At 46.5% G+C, this 19129-nt stretch overlaps 1 protein-coding gene across 1 annotated transcript in view; it reads left to right on the forward strand.

The window, feature by feature from the left end:
* Positions 1-479: 479 nt before the first annotated feature.
* The window catches only part of SGPP1 (sphingosine-1-phosphate phosphatase 1), a 41923-nt gene continuing 23273 nt past the window's right edge, over positions 480-19129 (forward strand). Inside the window, exon 1 of the mRNA XM_073570855.1 lies at positions 480-1252. Within this exon, the coding sequence (XP_073426956.1) occupies positions 623-1252 (630 nt within the window). The 5' untranslated portion in view covers positions 480-622. The remainder of the gene's footprint in view (positions 1253-19129) is intronic.

The following is a 19129-nucleotide window of genomic DNA, read 5'->3' on the forward strand; positions in this document are numbered from 1 at the left end:
AGATAACTAGGAGGGGTGGGGTTTTCTGATAAGTGGGCAAGGAGAGAGAAGTGAAACTAATTACTGTGTGCCTGTCAGATCTATTGCGCCTGACGGAGGGTTAACTATTTTGTGCGATGTGACTGATAAGCATGAAAATTAAGTTTGAAAATGGTAAACTTTTTTTTACAAATAAACATAAGTTATAGAAAAGAAATGTTACCACTATCATGAAGTACAATAAGTCACGAAAAAAACAATCTCAGAATCAGTAGGTTGCGTTTAAGCGTTCCAGAGTTATTACCTCACAAAGTGACATTGGTCGGAATTGGATGAGTATGGTGGCGATGGCATACCCCGGGTAGAAATAATTGTATGCGATATTATGGGTGAGACTATCGGAAGTTGTAAGGAGGAGACACAACGCGAGTCTTGTGAGGTGATTTCTGAGGTGACACAGGAGTACAGTACGGGCTGAATTCCCGCCTCGACCACTGGTGGTCACGAGACCTTCTTAACCGCCTACGGGCAGCAGCTTGGCTTAGGGGCGTGGTTATAGATACGGTGGGTGTGGCCAGACCGCACAGTGACAGAGGTCCCCGCCGCGGCAGTGATTGACCTGCGGCTCCGTGTGTCGCCAGGGATGGGGGCCGCCATGGGAGCGGCGTACGCCCGACTGCGGCGCCTCGTGGACTCCCTTCAGGACCCGGAGAAGGTGGCCCGCTTCCAGCAGCTGTGCGGAGTGCAGAGCTCCCCGTCATCACCGGAGGAGAGAGAAACCCGGGAGGCCGCTGTTGCTACTGCCGCCGGGCATGGGCCCAGGCACCGGGACAGCCGGCAGCACAATGGTGTCCTGGAGAACGGCGCTGCCCGCTGTAAGGACGCGGAGGAGGAGAGGAAGATGCAGCCGCTGCGGCGGAACTCGCTGACCGGGGAGGCGGGCCAGCACTTCTCCATCCGCCGCCCGCTGCTCTACCTGCTCTTCTCGCTGGGCACGGAGCTGGGGAACGAGCTCTTCTACATCTCCTTCTTCCCCTTCTGGATCTGGAATGTGGACGCGCACGTCGGGCGGCGGGTGGTCGTGGTGTGGGTGTGGGTCATGTACCTGGGCCAGTGCACCAAGGACCTGATCCGGTGGCCGCGGCCGCCCTCTCCGCCGGTGCTGAAGCTGGAGGTCTTCTACAACTCGGAGTACGGCATGCCGTCCACCCACGCCATGTCCGGCACCGCCATCCCGCTGTCTCTGCTGCTGCTCACCTGGGGCCGCTGGCAGGTAAGGTGTCCCCGTTCTCCGGTCACTCCTTGGGTGAGGGTTGTCTCTGCCAAGCCGATCACTCCTTGGGTGAGGGTTGTCTCTGCCAAGCCGATCACTCCTTGGGTGAGGGTTGTCTCTGCCAAGCCGATCACTCCTTGGGTGAGGGTTGTCTCTGCCAAGCCGATCACTCCTTGGGTGAGGGTTGTCTCTGCCAAGCCGATCACTCCTTGGGTGAGGGTTGTCTCTGCCAAGCCGATCACTCCTTGGGTGAGGGTTGTCTCTGCCAAGCCGATCACTCCTTGGGTGAGGGTTGTCTCTGCCAAGCCGATCACTCCTTGGGTGAGGGTTGTCTCTGCCAAGCCGATCACTCCTTGGGTGAGGGTTGTCTCTGCCAAGCCGATCACTCCTTGGGTGAGGGTTGTCTCTGCCAAGCCGATCACTCCTTGGGTGAGGGTTGTCTCTGCCAAGCCGATCACTCCTTGGGTGAGGGTTGTCTCTGCCAAGCCGATCACTCCTTGGGTGAGGGTTGTCTCTGCCAAGCCGATCACTCCTTGGGTGAGGGTTGTCTCTGCCAAGCCGATCACTCCTTGGGTGAGGGTTGTCTCTGCCAAGCCGATCACTCCTTGGGTGAGGGTTGTCTCTGCCAAGCCGATCACTCCTTGGGTGAGGGTTGTCTCTGCCAAGCCGATCACTCCTTGGGTGAGGGTTGTCTCTGCCAAGCCGATCACTCCTTGGGTGAGGGTTGTCTCTGCCAAGCCGATCACTCCTTGGGTGAGGGTTGTCTCTGCCAAGCCGATCACTCCTTGGGTGAGGGTTGTCTCTGCCAAGCCGATCACTCCTTGGGTGAGGGTTGTCTCTGCCAAGCCGATCACTCCTTGGGTGAGGGTTGTCTCTGCCAAGCCGATCACTCCTTGGGTGAGGGTTGTCTCTGCCAAGCCGATCACTCCTTGGGTGAGGGTTGTCTCTGCCAAGCCGATCACTCCTTGGGTGAGGGTTGTCTCTGCCAAGCCGATCACTCCTTGGGTGAGGGTTGTCTCTGCCAAGCCGATCACTCCTTGGGTGAGGGTTGTCTCTGCCAAGCCGATCACTCCTTGGGTGAGGGTTGTCTCTGCCAAGCCGATCACTCCTTGGGTGAGGGTTGTCTCTGCCAAGCCGATCACTCCTTGGGTGAGGGTTGTCTCTGCCAAGCCGATCACTCCTTGGGTGAGGGTTGTCTCTGCCAAGCCGATCACTCCTTGGGTGAGGGTTGTCTCTGCCAAGCCGATCACTCCTTGGGTGAGGGTTGTCTCTGCCAAGCCGATCACTCCTTGGGTGAGGGTTGTCTCTGCCAAGCCGATCACTCCTTGGGTGAGGGTTGTCTCTGCCAAGCCGATCACTCCTTGGGTGAGGGTTGTCTCTGCCAAGCCGATCACTCCTTGGGTGAGGGTTGTCTCTGCCAAGCCGATCACTCCTTGGGTGAGGGTTGTCTCTGCCAAGCCGATCACTCCTTGGGTGAGGGTTGTCTCTGCCAAGCCGATCACTCCTTGGGTGAGGGTTGTCTCTGCCAAGCCGATCACTCCTTGGGTGAGGGTTGTCTCTGCCAAGCCGATCACTCCTTGGGTGAGGGTTGTCTCCGCCAAGCCGATCACTCCTTGGGTGAGGGTTGTCTCCGCCGCGCCGGTCACTGCCCGGGGGTATGTTTGGGACTCTACAATATTCACTATTGGTGGCTCCTGCTTATGGGCTGATCCAGGCAAATAAACAATTGCCACCTGATTGACAGTTGATAATCAATCTCCTATACACAAGCTGATGGTCGGCCGTTTGGGGCTGCTGAACGATAGCCTATATAGAAGCTGATCGGCGATCGTTCACATGCCTGTTTAGGCAGGACGATCAGAGTGCCACGTGCACAAAACGATTGTTAAAGGGGTTCTCTGGTTAATGCAAGTCATCACCATTGCTGATAATGTACTAATCGGTGGGGGATTTGCTCCATTCATTCCCTACGAGACTGTTGAGCGCTGCTCTTTGCCGCCACCCCATAGAGAAGCTTATGCAGTTCTGCAGACCCCCAGCGATCAGTGTTTGACAAGTGTGACCAACTTTTTACTATTGAGGCCGCCTATGCGGCATCAATAGTAAAAGATAGAATGTAAAAAATAATAAAAAAAAAAACATTGTTGTTCTCACCTTCTGACGTCCCGCGCAGCCTTCCCTCCTCTGTCCACGCTACCGGTCCCATTAATCCTTTGCTACAATTACCGCGATGACGTCTGTTCTCGCGGGATCGCGTCATCTCACGGTCATTCGCGATGACGTTGCGCGAATGACCGTGAGACTTTGCGATCCCACGAGAACGGACGTCATCGCTCGCAAAGGCTTACTGGGATCGGGAGCGTGGAGAGAAGCGGGAAGGCTGCGCGGGACGTCAGAAGGTGAGAACAGCAATATTTTTTATTTTTTATTCTATTTTTTTTTACAGGGATATGGTACCCAAAGCCCGGAGGACAGTCTCCTCTCCTCCGGACCGTGGGTACCATCCGCAAATGTTCTGCTTGCTTTTTGCATGGTGTGCACAGCCACATGCGGGAAGTAAGCAGAACAATGCATTCCTATGGGTGCAGGATCGCCGCGATTCCTCGAAATTAATGAGCATGCTGCGGTTTTTACCGTGAAGCGATTCCACCGCGGTAAAAACCGCAGCATTAGCACAGCATTGCGGAATCCCATAGGAATGCATGGGATGCTTATTTTTCGCGTTTTTGCGGCAAATTCGCGAGGTTAAAAACGCCTCAGAAATGCGAAAAAAAGCCACGTGTGAACTCAGCCTAAAGCGGCTAAAGTTTGGAGGCAGTTTGAAGAATTCAGTTCATGTGAAGGATGCGGAGCTCCGATAATGGGGTGATTGTTCTCTCTGATGTGAATGAATGTTGTGGGGGGCACGATTATTCGTATGAACACCCTCACAATTGTTGTGACGTGTGCCTGAAGGTGTATGAGCACAGATCAGCGTATTATATTGTCTATCGCCTTGTTTAGATGAACCGTGAGGATAGTCACCCTGATTAGATACCTGCAGTGGCCGCCACTGAGAATAATTCCTGTAACCTCGCAGACTTGATGTGAGCGTAAGAGCCAGGGCTACGTGTGCTGTATGTCGCGCTGATAAAGTCCTTTCCATTTCCACTTTAGCTGAACTGAATTGTCATCGTCAGCATTGATTTTGTAATGATTATAAGACGTCTCCTTCTTTGGTCTTTGCTCTTTTGTCACATGCTTCAGCCCTTGTCAGGAGGGAACTGCTTGAAACCTGTAAAGAGGACGTCTGGCATGAAAATACCGCCTCCCGGCTCTGACACAGCATCTAGGGGGCGTCCCTGCCAGAAACATGTATTAACAGTTTACACATCCCTTGTTCATAATCACACACTGTCCATTATGGATTCGGCTCTCCATTTCGTGAGAATCCGAATCTGATGAGCGAAATGTATGAGGGATTTTACGTTCTCTGCCATTAAAGTCTATGGAGAATCCATTAAAAATGAAAGACAAGTCTCTTAATTCATTGCACTAGTTGTATTGTACAAATCCGTTAATAGCCCACCCATGGATAATAAGAAAGTTCAGAAGTTCGGTTTGCTTTAACTTTTAAAAACAGATGCGAAAAAAGGAAAATGCGTGATACCTGAGAGACTAATGATGTGAGTATGACGACGGAGAAAGATCTGTCAGCGTAGCGTTTGGTCAATGAGGTCTAACTCTTGTCTTCCATTCCCACCGTCTGCGAAGAGGGGTTTGAGCGGAGGGTGTCCTACCTCTTCAATCAAGGTCTATAACATTGACAGTCCAGTGATTGGGCCCCCTAGCTTTTTTTGCAACGTCATCCATGTTTCTACTCTACATCAAATTGATCTATGTGATGAGTAGAGTTGAGCGACTTTGGTCGGATCGGGTTTCGTGAAACCCGAATGAAACAAAATAAGTTTCAGATGAAACTCGTCCGACTAGAGCAAAACAAAGTCGGAGTTTCGTCCGAAACCCGACCCCAATGCAAGTCAATGGGAAATAAAAGTCGGACGAAACTCCGACTTTTTTTGCTCTAGTCGGACGAGTTTCATCTGAAACTTATTTTGTTTCATTCGGGTTTCACGAAACCCGATCCGACCAAAGTCGCTCAACTCTAGTGATGAGTATCTTGTGCTGAACCAGAGTTACTGCCCTACATCGGTCGCTCTAATGGGACCTCAAGTCTTCTATTCAGATGCAGCGACAGTCTGAGGTTGGAGACAGCTGAACGCTGTGAATAGGGCATGCACGATTGCTGAATCGTTGGCAATCCATGCGGACACCCCCCCCCCCCCACACACACACACACACACACACACACACACACACTCTACCAGTTATGACCTTTTATCCTATAGATGAGTAATGGCACCTGGAAAACCCTTTTAAGGGCTCATTTGCACATCCAATTTTCACTTAAGAGTGCGGTCTGTGGCTTTCACGGGTACCACTTGTACCTGTGTTATTCTGAGGCTGTGCACATGTCTGATTCTTTTTTTTCCTCTGACCCAGAGGTCCACTGAAAATATCGGAGACATGTCTGCTTTTGATCCGAGAGTAGGATTAAAATCAGCAATTCGACCCTGTGGGTACATGAAAATACCAGACGTCACTTGGATGACACCTGGGTGCGTTCCTATGGTCACGGACTGACACAAAGGAGAAAGTCGAGAAATTTTTTTTTTTTTTTTTTTTTTTTGATTTGTGGGATGACACTTGAACCATATTCTGATCAGAGTCTGTTTTTCTCGTACGTGGAAAAATCACACGTGTATGAGCCCTAAAAGTGATATTCCAGAAACAGCGCCACCTCTATCCACAGGTTGTGTGTAGTATTGCAGCTTGGTTCCATAGACTTCAATTATGCTGAGCTGCCGTATGAGACCCAGCTGTGTTGTTGTTTCTGGAAGAGTAAAACTTTTTTTTATTTTTTAAATCCTAAAAATTTGATGAGGTTTTTCTTAAGTGCCTGTATTCCCACCATTGCTTTGCATCGGCTTTCTGCTGACCCAGCGCCTGTTCATTCATGGCTGCTGTGGTGGTTTCCTGACTTATTTGTCCTGTTGCAATCTTGTGCTGGTTGCAGATATTCTTCTAGGTCTTCATTTCCTTGCAAAGTGCCCTGAGGAACGGGAGGTGGCAGTGCCAAGTCCTGGGGCAAATCGGCAGATCAGGGCTGGACATCAGTACTGTCAGTCTAACCTCGCCGCTACAGCAGGGTGCGCGATATTGTCCTGTAACCTGAGGACATGACAGTCCTGCAATTCTACACTTCTCCAGGGACCAGATGTTGCCGCCATAGTGAGAGCATTCTGTACATCTGCAACATGTACATAACGGGCCTGTCTGCTCCTGATTAGTCTGTTATACAAAGTCGTTGTGTTCTCCATGAAATATTAATTCCGGGGCTTTTTCTTGCAACCCTGTGTTTGGAGAAGTGTGCCGCTTATATAAAGGCAAGGATAGAGGTCTCAAGAGATCGGATCCCTGGTGGTCGTATAGGATGGCATATTCCCCTTTAAATATCTTGTGATAGCTCTGGTGCTGTTGTGGTGCTCTCATTTATTTATGAAGCCTTATCCCACCAGTCTACAATGTGAGACACCTCTAATTTATTCATACAGGGATATATATACACGGCATCTAATCAGCCGTATACCGGACATAGTTGGACTTTCCGAACTGTGGATGATAGGATTTTATTTGGAGCCATCGTCGCCTAGATCAGCTCTGGTTGGAGAAAGTTTTTTGACAGAAAAGTGGGGTTATAGAGGGAGTTTATCACGCAGCACGACCCTGACGTGTGAACATGGCATGAACAAGTCGTTCGTTGGGTAAAATGATTTATTAGGGAGGCACGGTGGCTCACTGGTTAGCTGGTTGGGTCCTGGGTTCAAATCCCCACCAAGGACAACATCTGCAAGGAGTTTATGTTCTCCCCGTGTTTGCGTGGGTTTCCTCCGGGTACTCCGGTTTCCTCCCACATTCCAAAGACATACTGATAGGGACTTTAGATTGTGAGCCCCACTGGGGACAGTGATGATAATGTGTGCAAAACTGTAAAGCGCTGCGGAATATGTTAGTGCTATATAAAAATAAATATTATTATTATTAGCTGGTTGAAAGTCATCATTCTAAGCAGCACATAGTCCTTTGAAAACAGGATGCACTGCCGGGAATGACTTTCTATGTGCACAGCGTATTACCGATCGTTCTGTGCATGTGGAAACTCACTCTGCCTGATTACACAGAAATGACCGTAGATTGGCTTGCATGTAGCTATAGCTTTTCGGCCTGTATTCATGGGCCCTAAGAAAGGCTGTCAGTGTCCTTGGTTGTGTCTGATGGCAGACCTCTTCTCTGTTGTGTAAATGAATGCAGTGACCTCCATTTCACTGTTTAGCAAACTTAAGTCATGTCTCCAAGCGTTTACTCCCCAGGGGCTTATTTACTGCAGGTCCTTGGATCATTTTACACTTGAACATCCTTTTTCATGTTGACACAAGAAATGATGAGTGTTGACACCTATATGTAACGATACTGTAATTTATATATTTTTTTTTTCTAATTCAGATTACTTTACTTTTTTACATGGGGGTGATGCAACAAAATATTTTTCGCCAGGGTAATAGATTTGATCAGTGAATTTTTGAAATCGCTGCATGATTAGAGATCTGGAATATTTGCTTGATCTAACATTTTTTTTTTTTTTTTTTTTTTTAAACTAAGAGCCAAATACTAGAAAGTATCAAAAACAAAGCTGCTTTATGAAAAAGATGACACACGAAAAAGCAAACTGCAGCGTGAAAAGCACAATGAAAAAAACAACCTAATTTACTTAGTAGTTGCAGAAATGGTGCAGAAAGTCTTCAACATCAAAAGCTGATCGTGAGAACGTAGCCTAAAAGAGTTGTTCACTTTAAACAAACTTTTGCCTAATAGGTTCAGCTATTTGTGAAACAAAACCGGCTGAGGTTAACTGACAGATCCTGGGTCCCAGTGCTGTGTTTTTGCTACAGCCGTGACATCCCATTGACGGCACTGCAGTCAATCACTGAGTTTAGCAGCCCTGCCATTGTAGACCAGCCATCTACATCAGCTGAGCCGATCAGCTCACCGATTGCAGCGCTTTCAATGTGATGTCACCATTGCAACTGATCAACAAAGATTACGGCTAGTGTTGAGCATTCCGATACCGCAAGTATCGGGTATCGGCCGATACTTGCTGTATCGGAATTCCGATACCGACTTCCGATTATTTTTTCAATATCGGAATTCGGCATCGGAATCGGAAGTTCAAAGTTGATTGACAGACTGACGTCATCATGATGCGCGGTGTGTGCGCATCATGATGCGCCGTCATTTCGGGCCTTCCGGGGGTCTCTGCCGGCCTGCCGGGGGGGTGTGCCGGCCTGCCGGGGGGGCTGTGTGGACTGCCCGGGGTCTGTACCGGCCTGCCGGGGGTCTGTGCCGGCCTGCCGGTGGTCTGTGCACCCTGTGGGGGTCTGTGCCGGCCTGCCGGGGGGCTGTGCCGGCCTGCCGGGGGGCTGTGCCGGCCTGCCGGGGGGCTGTGCCGGCCTGCCGGGGGGCTGTGCAGGCTCCGGGGGGCTGTGCCGGCCTGCCGGGGGGCTGTGCCGGCCTGCCGGGGGGCTGTGCAGGCTTCGGGGGTCTGTGCAGGCATCGTCCGATGGGACTACAAGTCCCATCGGGCGATGCCTGCTACCATGACAGTGATTGACACATTAGCCAATGATGGGACAGTAGTAGTCCCATCATCCGGCTAATGTGTTAAATGTTAAAAAAAAAAAAAATACTACATACATAGTACATGCTACATACATACTACATATATGCTACATACATGCTACATACATACTGCATGCTACATACATACTACATGCATGCTACATACATGCTACATACATACTACATATATACTACATACATGCTACATACATACTGCATGCTACATACATACTACATACATACTACATATATGCTACATACATACTGCATGCTACATACATACTACATATATACTACATACATACTACATATATACTACATGCTACATACATACTACATACATGCTACATACATACCACATATATACTACATACATACAATACATTCATACAATACATACATAGACATACAGTACATATAACATAGAGTAACATACTTACCAATACTTGTCACATTGTTCCCCGAAGCCATTGTCTTTTCCGGAATAAATATTAACATAACAAACCACAAAAATACTCACCCACGATCCGAAGCAGTCCACGAGTGTGTCCCACGACGATCTTGGGTAGAGAACTGCAGCATCAGATGATGCTGCCGTTCTCTACGGGCTGCAGGAATCCAATGACGGAAGGTAGGTATCCTTCCGCACTGTATTCCTCCGCCACTTAAAAAAAAAAAAATCCCTAGTCTCACTTTATGGTAAAAGCTGTGTGGGAATTTCCCACGCAGCAATAGCATAAAGTGAGACTAGGGACTTTTTTTTTTTTTAAGTGGCGGAGGAATACAGTGCGGAAGGATACCTACCTTCCGTCATTGGATTCCTGCAGCCCGTAGAGAACGGCAGCAACAGCTGATGCTGCAGTTCTCTACCCAAGATCGTCGTGGGACACACTCGTGGACTGCTTCGGATCGTGGGTGAGTATTTTTGTGGTTTGTTATGTTAATATTTATTCCGGAAAAGACAATGGCTTCGGGGAACAATGTGACAAGTATTGGTAAGTATGTTACTCTATGTTATATGTACTGTATGTCTATGTATGTATTGTATGAATGTATTGTATGTATGTAGTATATATGTGGTATGTAGCATGTAGTATATATGTAGTATATATGTAGTATGTATGTAGTATGTATGTAGTATGTATGTAGCATGCAGTATGTATGTAGCATGCATGTAGTATATATGTAGTATGTATGTAGCATGTAGTATGTATGTAGCATGCATGTAGTATGTATGTAGTATGTAGCATGTAGTATGTATGTAGTATGTAGCATGTAGTATGTATGTAGCATGCATGTAGTATATATGTAGTATGTATGTTGCATGTAGTATTTATGTAGTATGAATGTAGCATGTATGTAGTATGTAGTATGAATGTAGCATGTATGTAGTATGCATGTTGTATGTATGTAGCATGTAATTTTTTTTTTTTTTTTTTTACATTTAACACATTAGCCGGATGATGGGACTACTACTGTCCCATCATTGGCTAATGTGTCAATCACTGTCATGGTAGCAGGCATCGCCCGATGGGACTTGTAGTCCCATCGGACGATGCCTGCACAGACCACCGGCAGGCCGGCACAGCCCCCCGGCAGGCCGGCACAGCCCCCCGGAGCCTGCACAGACCACCGGCAGGCCTGCACAGCCCCCCGGAGCCGGCACAGCCCCCTGGCAGGCCGGCACAGCCCCCCGGCAGGCCGGCACAGCCCACCGGAGCCTGCACAGACCACCGGCAGGCCGGCACAGCCCCCCGGCAGGCCGGCACAGACCACCGGAGCCTGCACAGACCCCCTGGCAGGCCGGCACAGCCCCCCGAAAGGCCCGTACAGACCCCAGAGAGGCTGTACAAGGGCAGGAAAGGGTTTTTCTTATTCCGATACCGGAAGTCCCATAGACTTGAATGGGACTTCCGGTATCGGAATCGGCGATACCGATACTTTTTTTTAAAGATCGGCCGATACCATCCGATACGATACTTTGAAGTATCGGACGGTATCGCTCAACTCTAATTACGGCAACGACAGAGACCGCACTGGACCCATCAAGAGGGTAAGTGTAAGGCTCAGGTGTTTTCTTAACTTGAGCCCATGGGAAAAATATGTACCTTGAAAGGTGATAGATAACCCCTTTACGGGCGCTCTCACATTTGCAATCAAATTGGACGAGTGAAATCCGATTAAAAAAAAATCGGATTGCACTTGTCCCAGTGTTAAACTATGGCGCAGTGCACATCTGCGATTTTCTCATTCTGCAAATGGCAGCGAAAATCAGATAGCACTCACCCATACAAGTCTATGGGTGCGTGTGAAACATCGCACTGCATTCTGATATCACCAGAGTGCAGTGCGATTCCTGTGGATGCTGGCAATGGAGGAGACGGAGAAATTAATTTCTCAGTCTTCTCCACACTTGAGCCTCTCTTGTGACACCCGGCTCATGCTCGCAGCAGAGCTGGACCGAGGGTCATTAGCATCGATGACATACGCTAGTGTGACTCCGGCCTCAAGGTTATTTCCACCATTAAGGCTAGGTGCCCACGTAGCGTTTTTCATGCAGAATATTCCTGAGCGGAAACGCAGACCCTCTTCCCAGGAAAACGCATGCGTTTTATGAAGCGCTTTTGTAAGCGTTTTAGCATGCGTTTTCCTATGCGTTTTTTGCAACACAACTGAATGTATGCGGTCCTCAAAATTAATGAACATGCTGCGTTTTTTTCCGCTTGGCGTTTCCGCAGCGGAAAAAAATGCACCATTACATAGTAACATAGTTATTTAGGTTGAAGGGAGATTTTAAGTCGATCTAGTTCAACCCATATCCTACCCTAACTTGCCCTAACATGATGATCCAGAGGAAGGCAAAAAAAACCCATGTGGCAAACAGTAAGCTTCACATTGGGGAAAAAAATTCCTTCCCGACTCCACATACGGCAATCAGACTAGCTCCCTGAATCAACGCAATATTAAGGAAACTAGTGTATATACTCTGTAATATACTTTTCAAGAAAGGCATCCAGTCCCTTAAATTTTAGTAGGGAATCACTCATTACAACATCATATGGCAGAGAGTTCCATAGTCTCACTGCTCTTACAGTAAAGAATCCACGTCTGTGAGTATGCTTAAACCTTCTTTCCTCCAGACAAAGAGGATGCCCCCTTGTCCCCGTCACAGGTCTAAGAGTAAAAAGATCATTAGAAAGGTCTTGGTATTGTCCCCGCATATATTTATACATTGTAATAAGATCACCCCTAAGCCTTCGATTCTCCAAACTAAATAACCCCAAGTGTAATAACCTGTCTTGGTATTGCAGACCCCCCAGTTCCCTAATAACCTTGGTCGCTCTTCTCTGCACCCGCTCCAGTTCAGCTATGTCTTTCTTATACACCGGAGACCAGAACTGTACACAGTATTCTAATTGTGGTCGCACTAGTGACTTATATAGAGGTAAAATTATGTTCTCCTCATGAGCATCTATGCCTCTTTTAATGCATCCCATTATTTTATTTGCCTTTGCAGCAGCTGCCTGACACTGGCTGCTAAATGTGAGTTTGTCGTCCACCCATACTCCCAGGACCCAGTCCGAGTGTGCTCCATTAATAACCACCCTTTGTTTCCTATCCCTGAGCCAGCTCTTAACCCACCTACACATATTTTCCCCTATCCCCATTGTTCTCATTTTATGTATCAACCTTTTGTGTGGCACCGTATCAAAAGCTTTTGAAAAGTCCATGTACACCACGTCCACTGCATTCCCTTGGTCCCGTCCGGAACTTACCTCTTCATAGAAGCTTATCAGATTAGTCTGACAGGAACGGTCCCTTGTAAACCCATGTTGATATTGGGTCATAAGGTTATTCTCCAGATACTCCAGTATAGTATCTCTTAGAAAACCCTCCAGGATTTTACCCACAGTTGAGGTTAAACTTACTGGCCTATAATTTCCAAGTTGTTTTTGTCCCCTTTTTGAATATTGGCACCACATTTGCTATACGCCAGTCCTGTGGTACAGACCCTGTTATTATGGAATCTTTAACCCCTTAGCGACAGAGCCAGTTTGCAGCTTAATGACCAGGCCAATTTTTACAATTCTGACCACTGTCCCTTTATGAGGTTATAACTCTGGAACGCTTTAATGGATCCTGCTGATTCTGAGATTGTTTTTTCGTGACATATTGTACTTCATGTTAGTGGTAAAATTTCTTCGATAAGTCTTGTGTTTATGAAAAAAACAGAAATATGGCAAAAAATTTTAAAATTTTGCAATTTTAAAACTTTAAATTTTTATGGCCTTAAATCAGAGAGATGTGTCACATTTCTTAATAAATAACATTTCCCACATGTCTACTTTACATCAGCACAATTTTGGAAGCAAAAATTTTTTTTGTTAGGAAGTTATAAGGGTTAAAAGTTGACCAGCGATTTCTCATTTTTACAACAAAATTTACAAAGCCATTTTTTTTAGCGACCACATCATATTTAAAGTCATTTTGAGGGGTGTACATGACAGAAAATACCCAAAAGTGGCACCATTCTAAAAACTAGACCCCTCAAGGTGCTCAAAACCACATTCAAGAAGTTTATTAACCCTTTAAGTGCTTCACAGGAGCGAAACCAATGTGGATGGAAAAAATTTAATTTAACTTTTTTTTGGAAAAAAATTACTTCAGAACCAATTTTTTTTATTTTCACAAGTGTTAAAAGAGAAAATCAACCACAAAATTTGTTGTACAATTTCTCCTGAATACGCCGATATCCCATATGTGGGGGTAAACCCCTTTTTCAGCACACGGCAGAGCTCGCAAGGGATGGAGCACCGTTTGACTTTTTCAACGCAGAATTGGCTAGAATTAAGATCGGATGCCATGTTGCGTACGGAGAGCCCTTAATGTGCCTAAACAGTGGAAAACTCCAACAAGTGACCCCATTTTGGAAACTAGACCCATTAAGGAACTTATCTAGATGTGTGGTGAGCACTTTGAACCTTCAAGTGCTTCACAGAAGTTTATAACGTAGAGCCGTGAAAATAAGAAATCCATTTTTTTTTCCACAGAAATGATCTTTTCGCCCCCAAATTTTTATTTTTACAAGGGTAACAGGAGAAATCATACCCCCACAGTTATTATGCGATTTGTCCTGAGTACGCTGATACCCCATATGTGGGGAGGAACCACTGTTTGGGCGCATGGGAGAGCTCGGAAGGGAAGGAGTGCCATTTTGGAATGCAGACTTTGATGGAATGGTCTGCGGGCATCATGTTGCGTTTGCAGAGCCCCTGATGGGCCTAAACAGTGGAAACCCCCCACAAGTGACCCCATTTTGGAAATTAGACCCCCTAAGGAACTTATCTAGATGTGTGGTGAGCACTTTGAACCCCCAAGCGCGTCACAGAAGTTTATAAACGCAGAGCCGTGAAAATAAAGTCTTTTTTATTTCCACAAAAGTGATTTTTTTTAGACCCCAACTTTTAGACCCCCAAAGTTGGTAAATAGTGGAAACCCCTCAATTCTTACTCCAACCCTAACCCCAACACACCCCTAACCCTAATCCTAATTCTAACCCTAATCCTAGTTCGCCCTAGCCCTAACCCTAGCCCTAACCCTAGCCCTAACCCTAGCCCTAACCCTAGCCCTAACCCTAGCCCTAACCCTAGCCTAACCCTAACCCTTATGGAAAACTGAAAAAAAAAATATTTTTTTTATTTCATTATGTGTGCCTATATAAGGGGGTGATAAACGGGGGGGTTATGTACTATTTTTATTATTTTGATCACTATGATCGTTTATCATAGTGATCAAAATAATGAATGGAATCTTCCAGCCGGAGCCAGCAGATTCCCGGAGGGCGCACTGCGCATGCGCCCGCCATTTTCAAGATGGCGGCGCCCATCGGATGACGCCGGCGGGCGCGGGACCACCGGGAGGGGACGGAGGACAAGGGAGAGGTACCGGGAGGGGACCGGGGGGATCGGGGACCCTATTTCTCTATCCTCTGATGTGCGATCACATCAGAGGAAAGAGAAATTAAATTTAAAATCGCGGCTTTTTTTTTTGCGGTCGCCGTTATAGGGTTAATAACGGCGATCGCAAAAGCGGGGGTCGGTAAAAACCGACTGATTCATGTTCTCTGGGGTCTCGGCTACCCCTGGCAGCCGAGACCCTGGAGAAAATCCGACACTGGGGGGCGCTATTCACTTAAATCACAGCGCCGTGAATTAACGGCGCTGTGGTTTAAGTACCCTTAATTACCGCCGTTAAAAGGCGTATCGGCGGTCGTTAAGGGGTTAAAGATTAAAAATAATGGTCTATCTATGACTGTGCTTAATTTCTGCAGTACTCGGGGGTGTATCCCATCCGGGCCCGGGGATTTGTCAATTTTAGTGATTTGTAGACGCCGCCGTACTTCCTGCTGGGTTAAGCAGGTGACTTTTAACGGAGAATTTTTATCCCTGATCATGTTATCCGTCATGGAATTTTCTTGTGTAAATACTGTTGAAAAAGTCATTTAGCATATTGGCTTTTTCCTCATCCTCATCCACCATTTCACCCAGACTATTTTTAAGGGGGCCAACACTATCATTTTTTAGTTTCTTACTATTTATGTAGTTAAAGAATATTTTGGGATTATTTTTACTTTCTCTGGCAATGAGTCTCTCTGTCTCAATCTTTGCTGTCTTGATTTGCTTTTTACAGAATTTATTTTATCTTCTGTATTTAGTTAATGCCTCATTACTACATACTTGCTTTAATTCTCTAAATGCTTTATTTTTGTCACTTATTGCGCCCCTTACAGCTCTATTTAGCCATAGTGGTTTCCTCCTATTTCTAGCATGTTTATTCCCATACGGTATATATTATGCACAGGTCCTATTCAGGATGCTAATAAACGTCTCCCATTTTCTTTGTGTATTTTTATGTCTCAGGATATCGTCCCAGTTAATTGCACCAAGATCATCTCTCATCCATTGGAAATTTGCCTTCCTGAAGTTTAGTGTCCTTGTAACCCCTCTACTACACATCTTATTAAAGGATACATGAAAACTTATTAATTTGTGATCACTATTACCCAAGTGACCCTCAACCCTTACATTTGATATGCGGTCTGGCCTGTTGGTTATTATTAGGTCTAGCAGTGCCCTCCCTCTTGTTGGGTCCTGAACCAGTTGTGAAAGGTAATTGTCTCTCATAGTAGTCAAAAACCTATTACCTTTGCTGGAACTGCAGGTTTCGGTTCCCCAATGTATTTCAGGGTAGTTGAAGTCCCCCATAATAATGACTTCTTGAGTCGCAGCTTCATCTATTTGCTTTATGAGGATATTCTCTGTTGCTTCCATTATTTTAGGAGGCTTATAACAAACCCCTATCAGTAATTTATTATTTTTCCCCCTCCCCTTATCTCCACCCACAGGGACTCTACATTTTCATTAGATTCATATATATTATCACGAAGGATGGGTTTTAAGGATGATTTTACATATAAACACACGCCTCCCCCTCGCTTATTTGTACGGTCATTTCTGAACAGACTATAGCCCTGTAAATTAACCGCCCAGTCATGGCTCTCGTCCAGCCATGTCTCAGATATCCCCACCATGTCATAATTATGTTCCAACAACATTAACTCCAATTCCTCCATTTTGTTGGCGAGGCTTATGGCATTAGTATACATGCAGTTTATGTATCTCTCTGTACCTCTATTCTTTCTTAAATTATTAACTGTTCTAACCCCAGGCCACCCCCAATGTCATTATTTGTGCCCAGGTCTCTATCTGCACTGTCTTCCCTACTATAAAAGGAATACCCTCCATCCCCCCCCCCCCACCCGTCCCTAGTTTAAACACTCCTCCAACCTTCTAGCCATTTTCTCCCCCAGCACAGCTGCACCCTCCCCACTGAGGTGCAGCCCGTCCCTAGCGTAGAACCTGTAGCCAACTGAGAAGTCGGCCCAGTTCTGCAGGAACCCAAACCCCTCCTTCCTACACCAATTCCTGAGCCACTTATTAACCTCCCGTTGCCTCTCTGGCGTGGCGCGTGGTACAGGAAGTATTTCCGAAAATACCACCCTGGAGGTCCTTGCTTTAAGCTTGCAGCCTAATTCCCTGAAATCATCTTTAAGGACCTTACACCTACCTCTAACTTTGTCATTTGTGCCAATGTGCACCATGACCGCTGGATCCTCACCAGCCCCTCCCAGTAATCTGTCAACCCGATCAGCGATGTGTCGGACTCGAGCGCCAGGTAGGCAGCACACCGTTCGACGATCCCTGTTTTTGTGACAGATTTCCCTATCTGTTCCCCTAATAATTGAGTCTCCCACTACCAGAACCTGTCTGGCCTGCCCTGCTCTCCTATTTCCCCACTTACTGGAGCAGATACCCCTCCGGCTTTCAGAGGACATGCCTTGCTGCAGCAGTGCTACTGCTGCACTAACACTCCCTTCATCTGCCAACTTAGCAAACTTATTGGGGTGTGCCAGATCAGGACTAGCCTCCCTGGTGCTCTTCCCTCTACCCCGCCTTCTAACTGTCACCCAGCTAGCTGCTTCATTGTCCTGCAGCTCCAACCTAGCATCCCCCCCCCTCATCTATCCCATTGAGCGTCCGCTCAGTGAGCAGAAGACTCCTTTCCATATTGTCTATGGATCTCAGTGTTGCCAGCTGCACATTTAGATCCAGTATCTGGGCTTCCAAATGCACAACGTGCTCACATCTCGCACAGCAGTATGCACCCTCGACCGGCTGTTCAAGGATTTCATACATGCGGCAAGACATGCACTGGATGGCATTGGCAATAGTGGAGCACATCCTAATGGGGATTGCACCAGACAATAAGATAAGCAAAAATAAATTAAAAAAAAAAAAAAAAAAGTATTAATATAATATAGCAGCAATTCAGTAACACTTCCCTGAATCCAAAGTCACTGAATCTCAAGTCACACGCTTACCACAGTTCGCACTTACACTCAGGTCACACTCAGCTCGGTCACACTCGCTCAGGCAGAAGATTTAAGAGTTTTTTTTTTTTCCCAGCACACCACCTTGCTGCTCAATGCACTTCCAAACGGAGTTGAGCCCCAACCAGCTGCCCCTTATAAACCCTTAATTACTGTATGAACTCCCACCCTTAATTAACCCCTTGTGAATAGTTACACCTCAAGATTTAAATGCAATATAGTTAACCCTTAATCCATTAGCACAACATGTGCGGATTTCATTATTGCATTGGATGCTTTTCTTAAGCGTTTCCGCAGCAGAAACGCTTGTCTAAAAGCGCTGCGGAAACGCTTAAACGCAACTTGGGCACACAGCCTTAATGTTATTACATATCCACAGGTTGGGGTATAGCGTGTGGATCAGTGGAGGTCCACCAATCACACGAACAAGGCTTTATAATGCCGCTAGTCGGGGCTTTGTGCCATACAGAGACATCCACTAATATACAATCTACCATGCAATATTTACAGCTGGGATGGAAGGTACAGACATGTCCGGGACTAATCTTTGTAATCCTTGTAACTATTTAATAGCAAATAGCCAGTTTTAACACAGGCCTGTTTGTAACACTACACACTGATGATTTAGGGGCCCCAGACCTAGAGACGAGTCCCCCAAGGAACTATGTGGATCCCGGGCATTGCAGATATGTAAAAACACAAAAATTGAGCTTGGTTTAAGTTGGTACGCATGCAGCACATAGACTCATGTTCACATTGGCCATAAAACATACAAAAAAACAAAATGAGCAAAAACCCTGCTGTAACTAAATAAATAAAAAGCAAAAGTGCATTTAAATAAGAGTTCTTGGTAATACTGTCTTTGATCAAAAATAGCATAACAGCTATCCCACCGTCAACAAGTTGACCCTGATCGGGACTGGTTTTTGGCTATTTTGTTTTTTGTAGGTTTTGTATTGCAGATGATATAGAAGAGTTAATGGTTTGCTTTTATATCCCTTTAAATGCCTTTAAGACTTCAATTGCTACGACACAGATATGTGGTATGGCCCCTGTGTATGAGGACTTTGGCAGAGCGTTTTCAGCTTTTAACTGGCATTTCACAAGACTGATTCACAGGACATGTCACTTTTGGCTTTTAGTTCTTCTTT

The sequence above is a fragment of the Dendrobates tinctorius genome, unplaced genomic scaffold (assembly GCF_039654945.1).
Source record: "Dendrobates tinctorius isolate UK_male_01 unplaced genomic scaffold, ASM3965494v1 ptg000006l, whole genome shotgun sequence".
Taxonomy (NCBI): domain Eukaryota; kingdom Metazoa; phylum Chordata; class Amphibia; order Anura; family Dendrobatidae; genus Dendrobates; species Dendrobates tinctorius.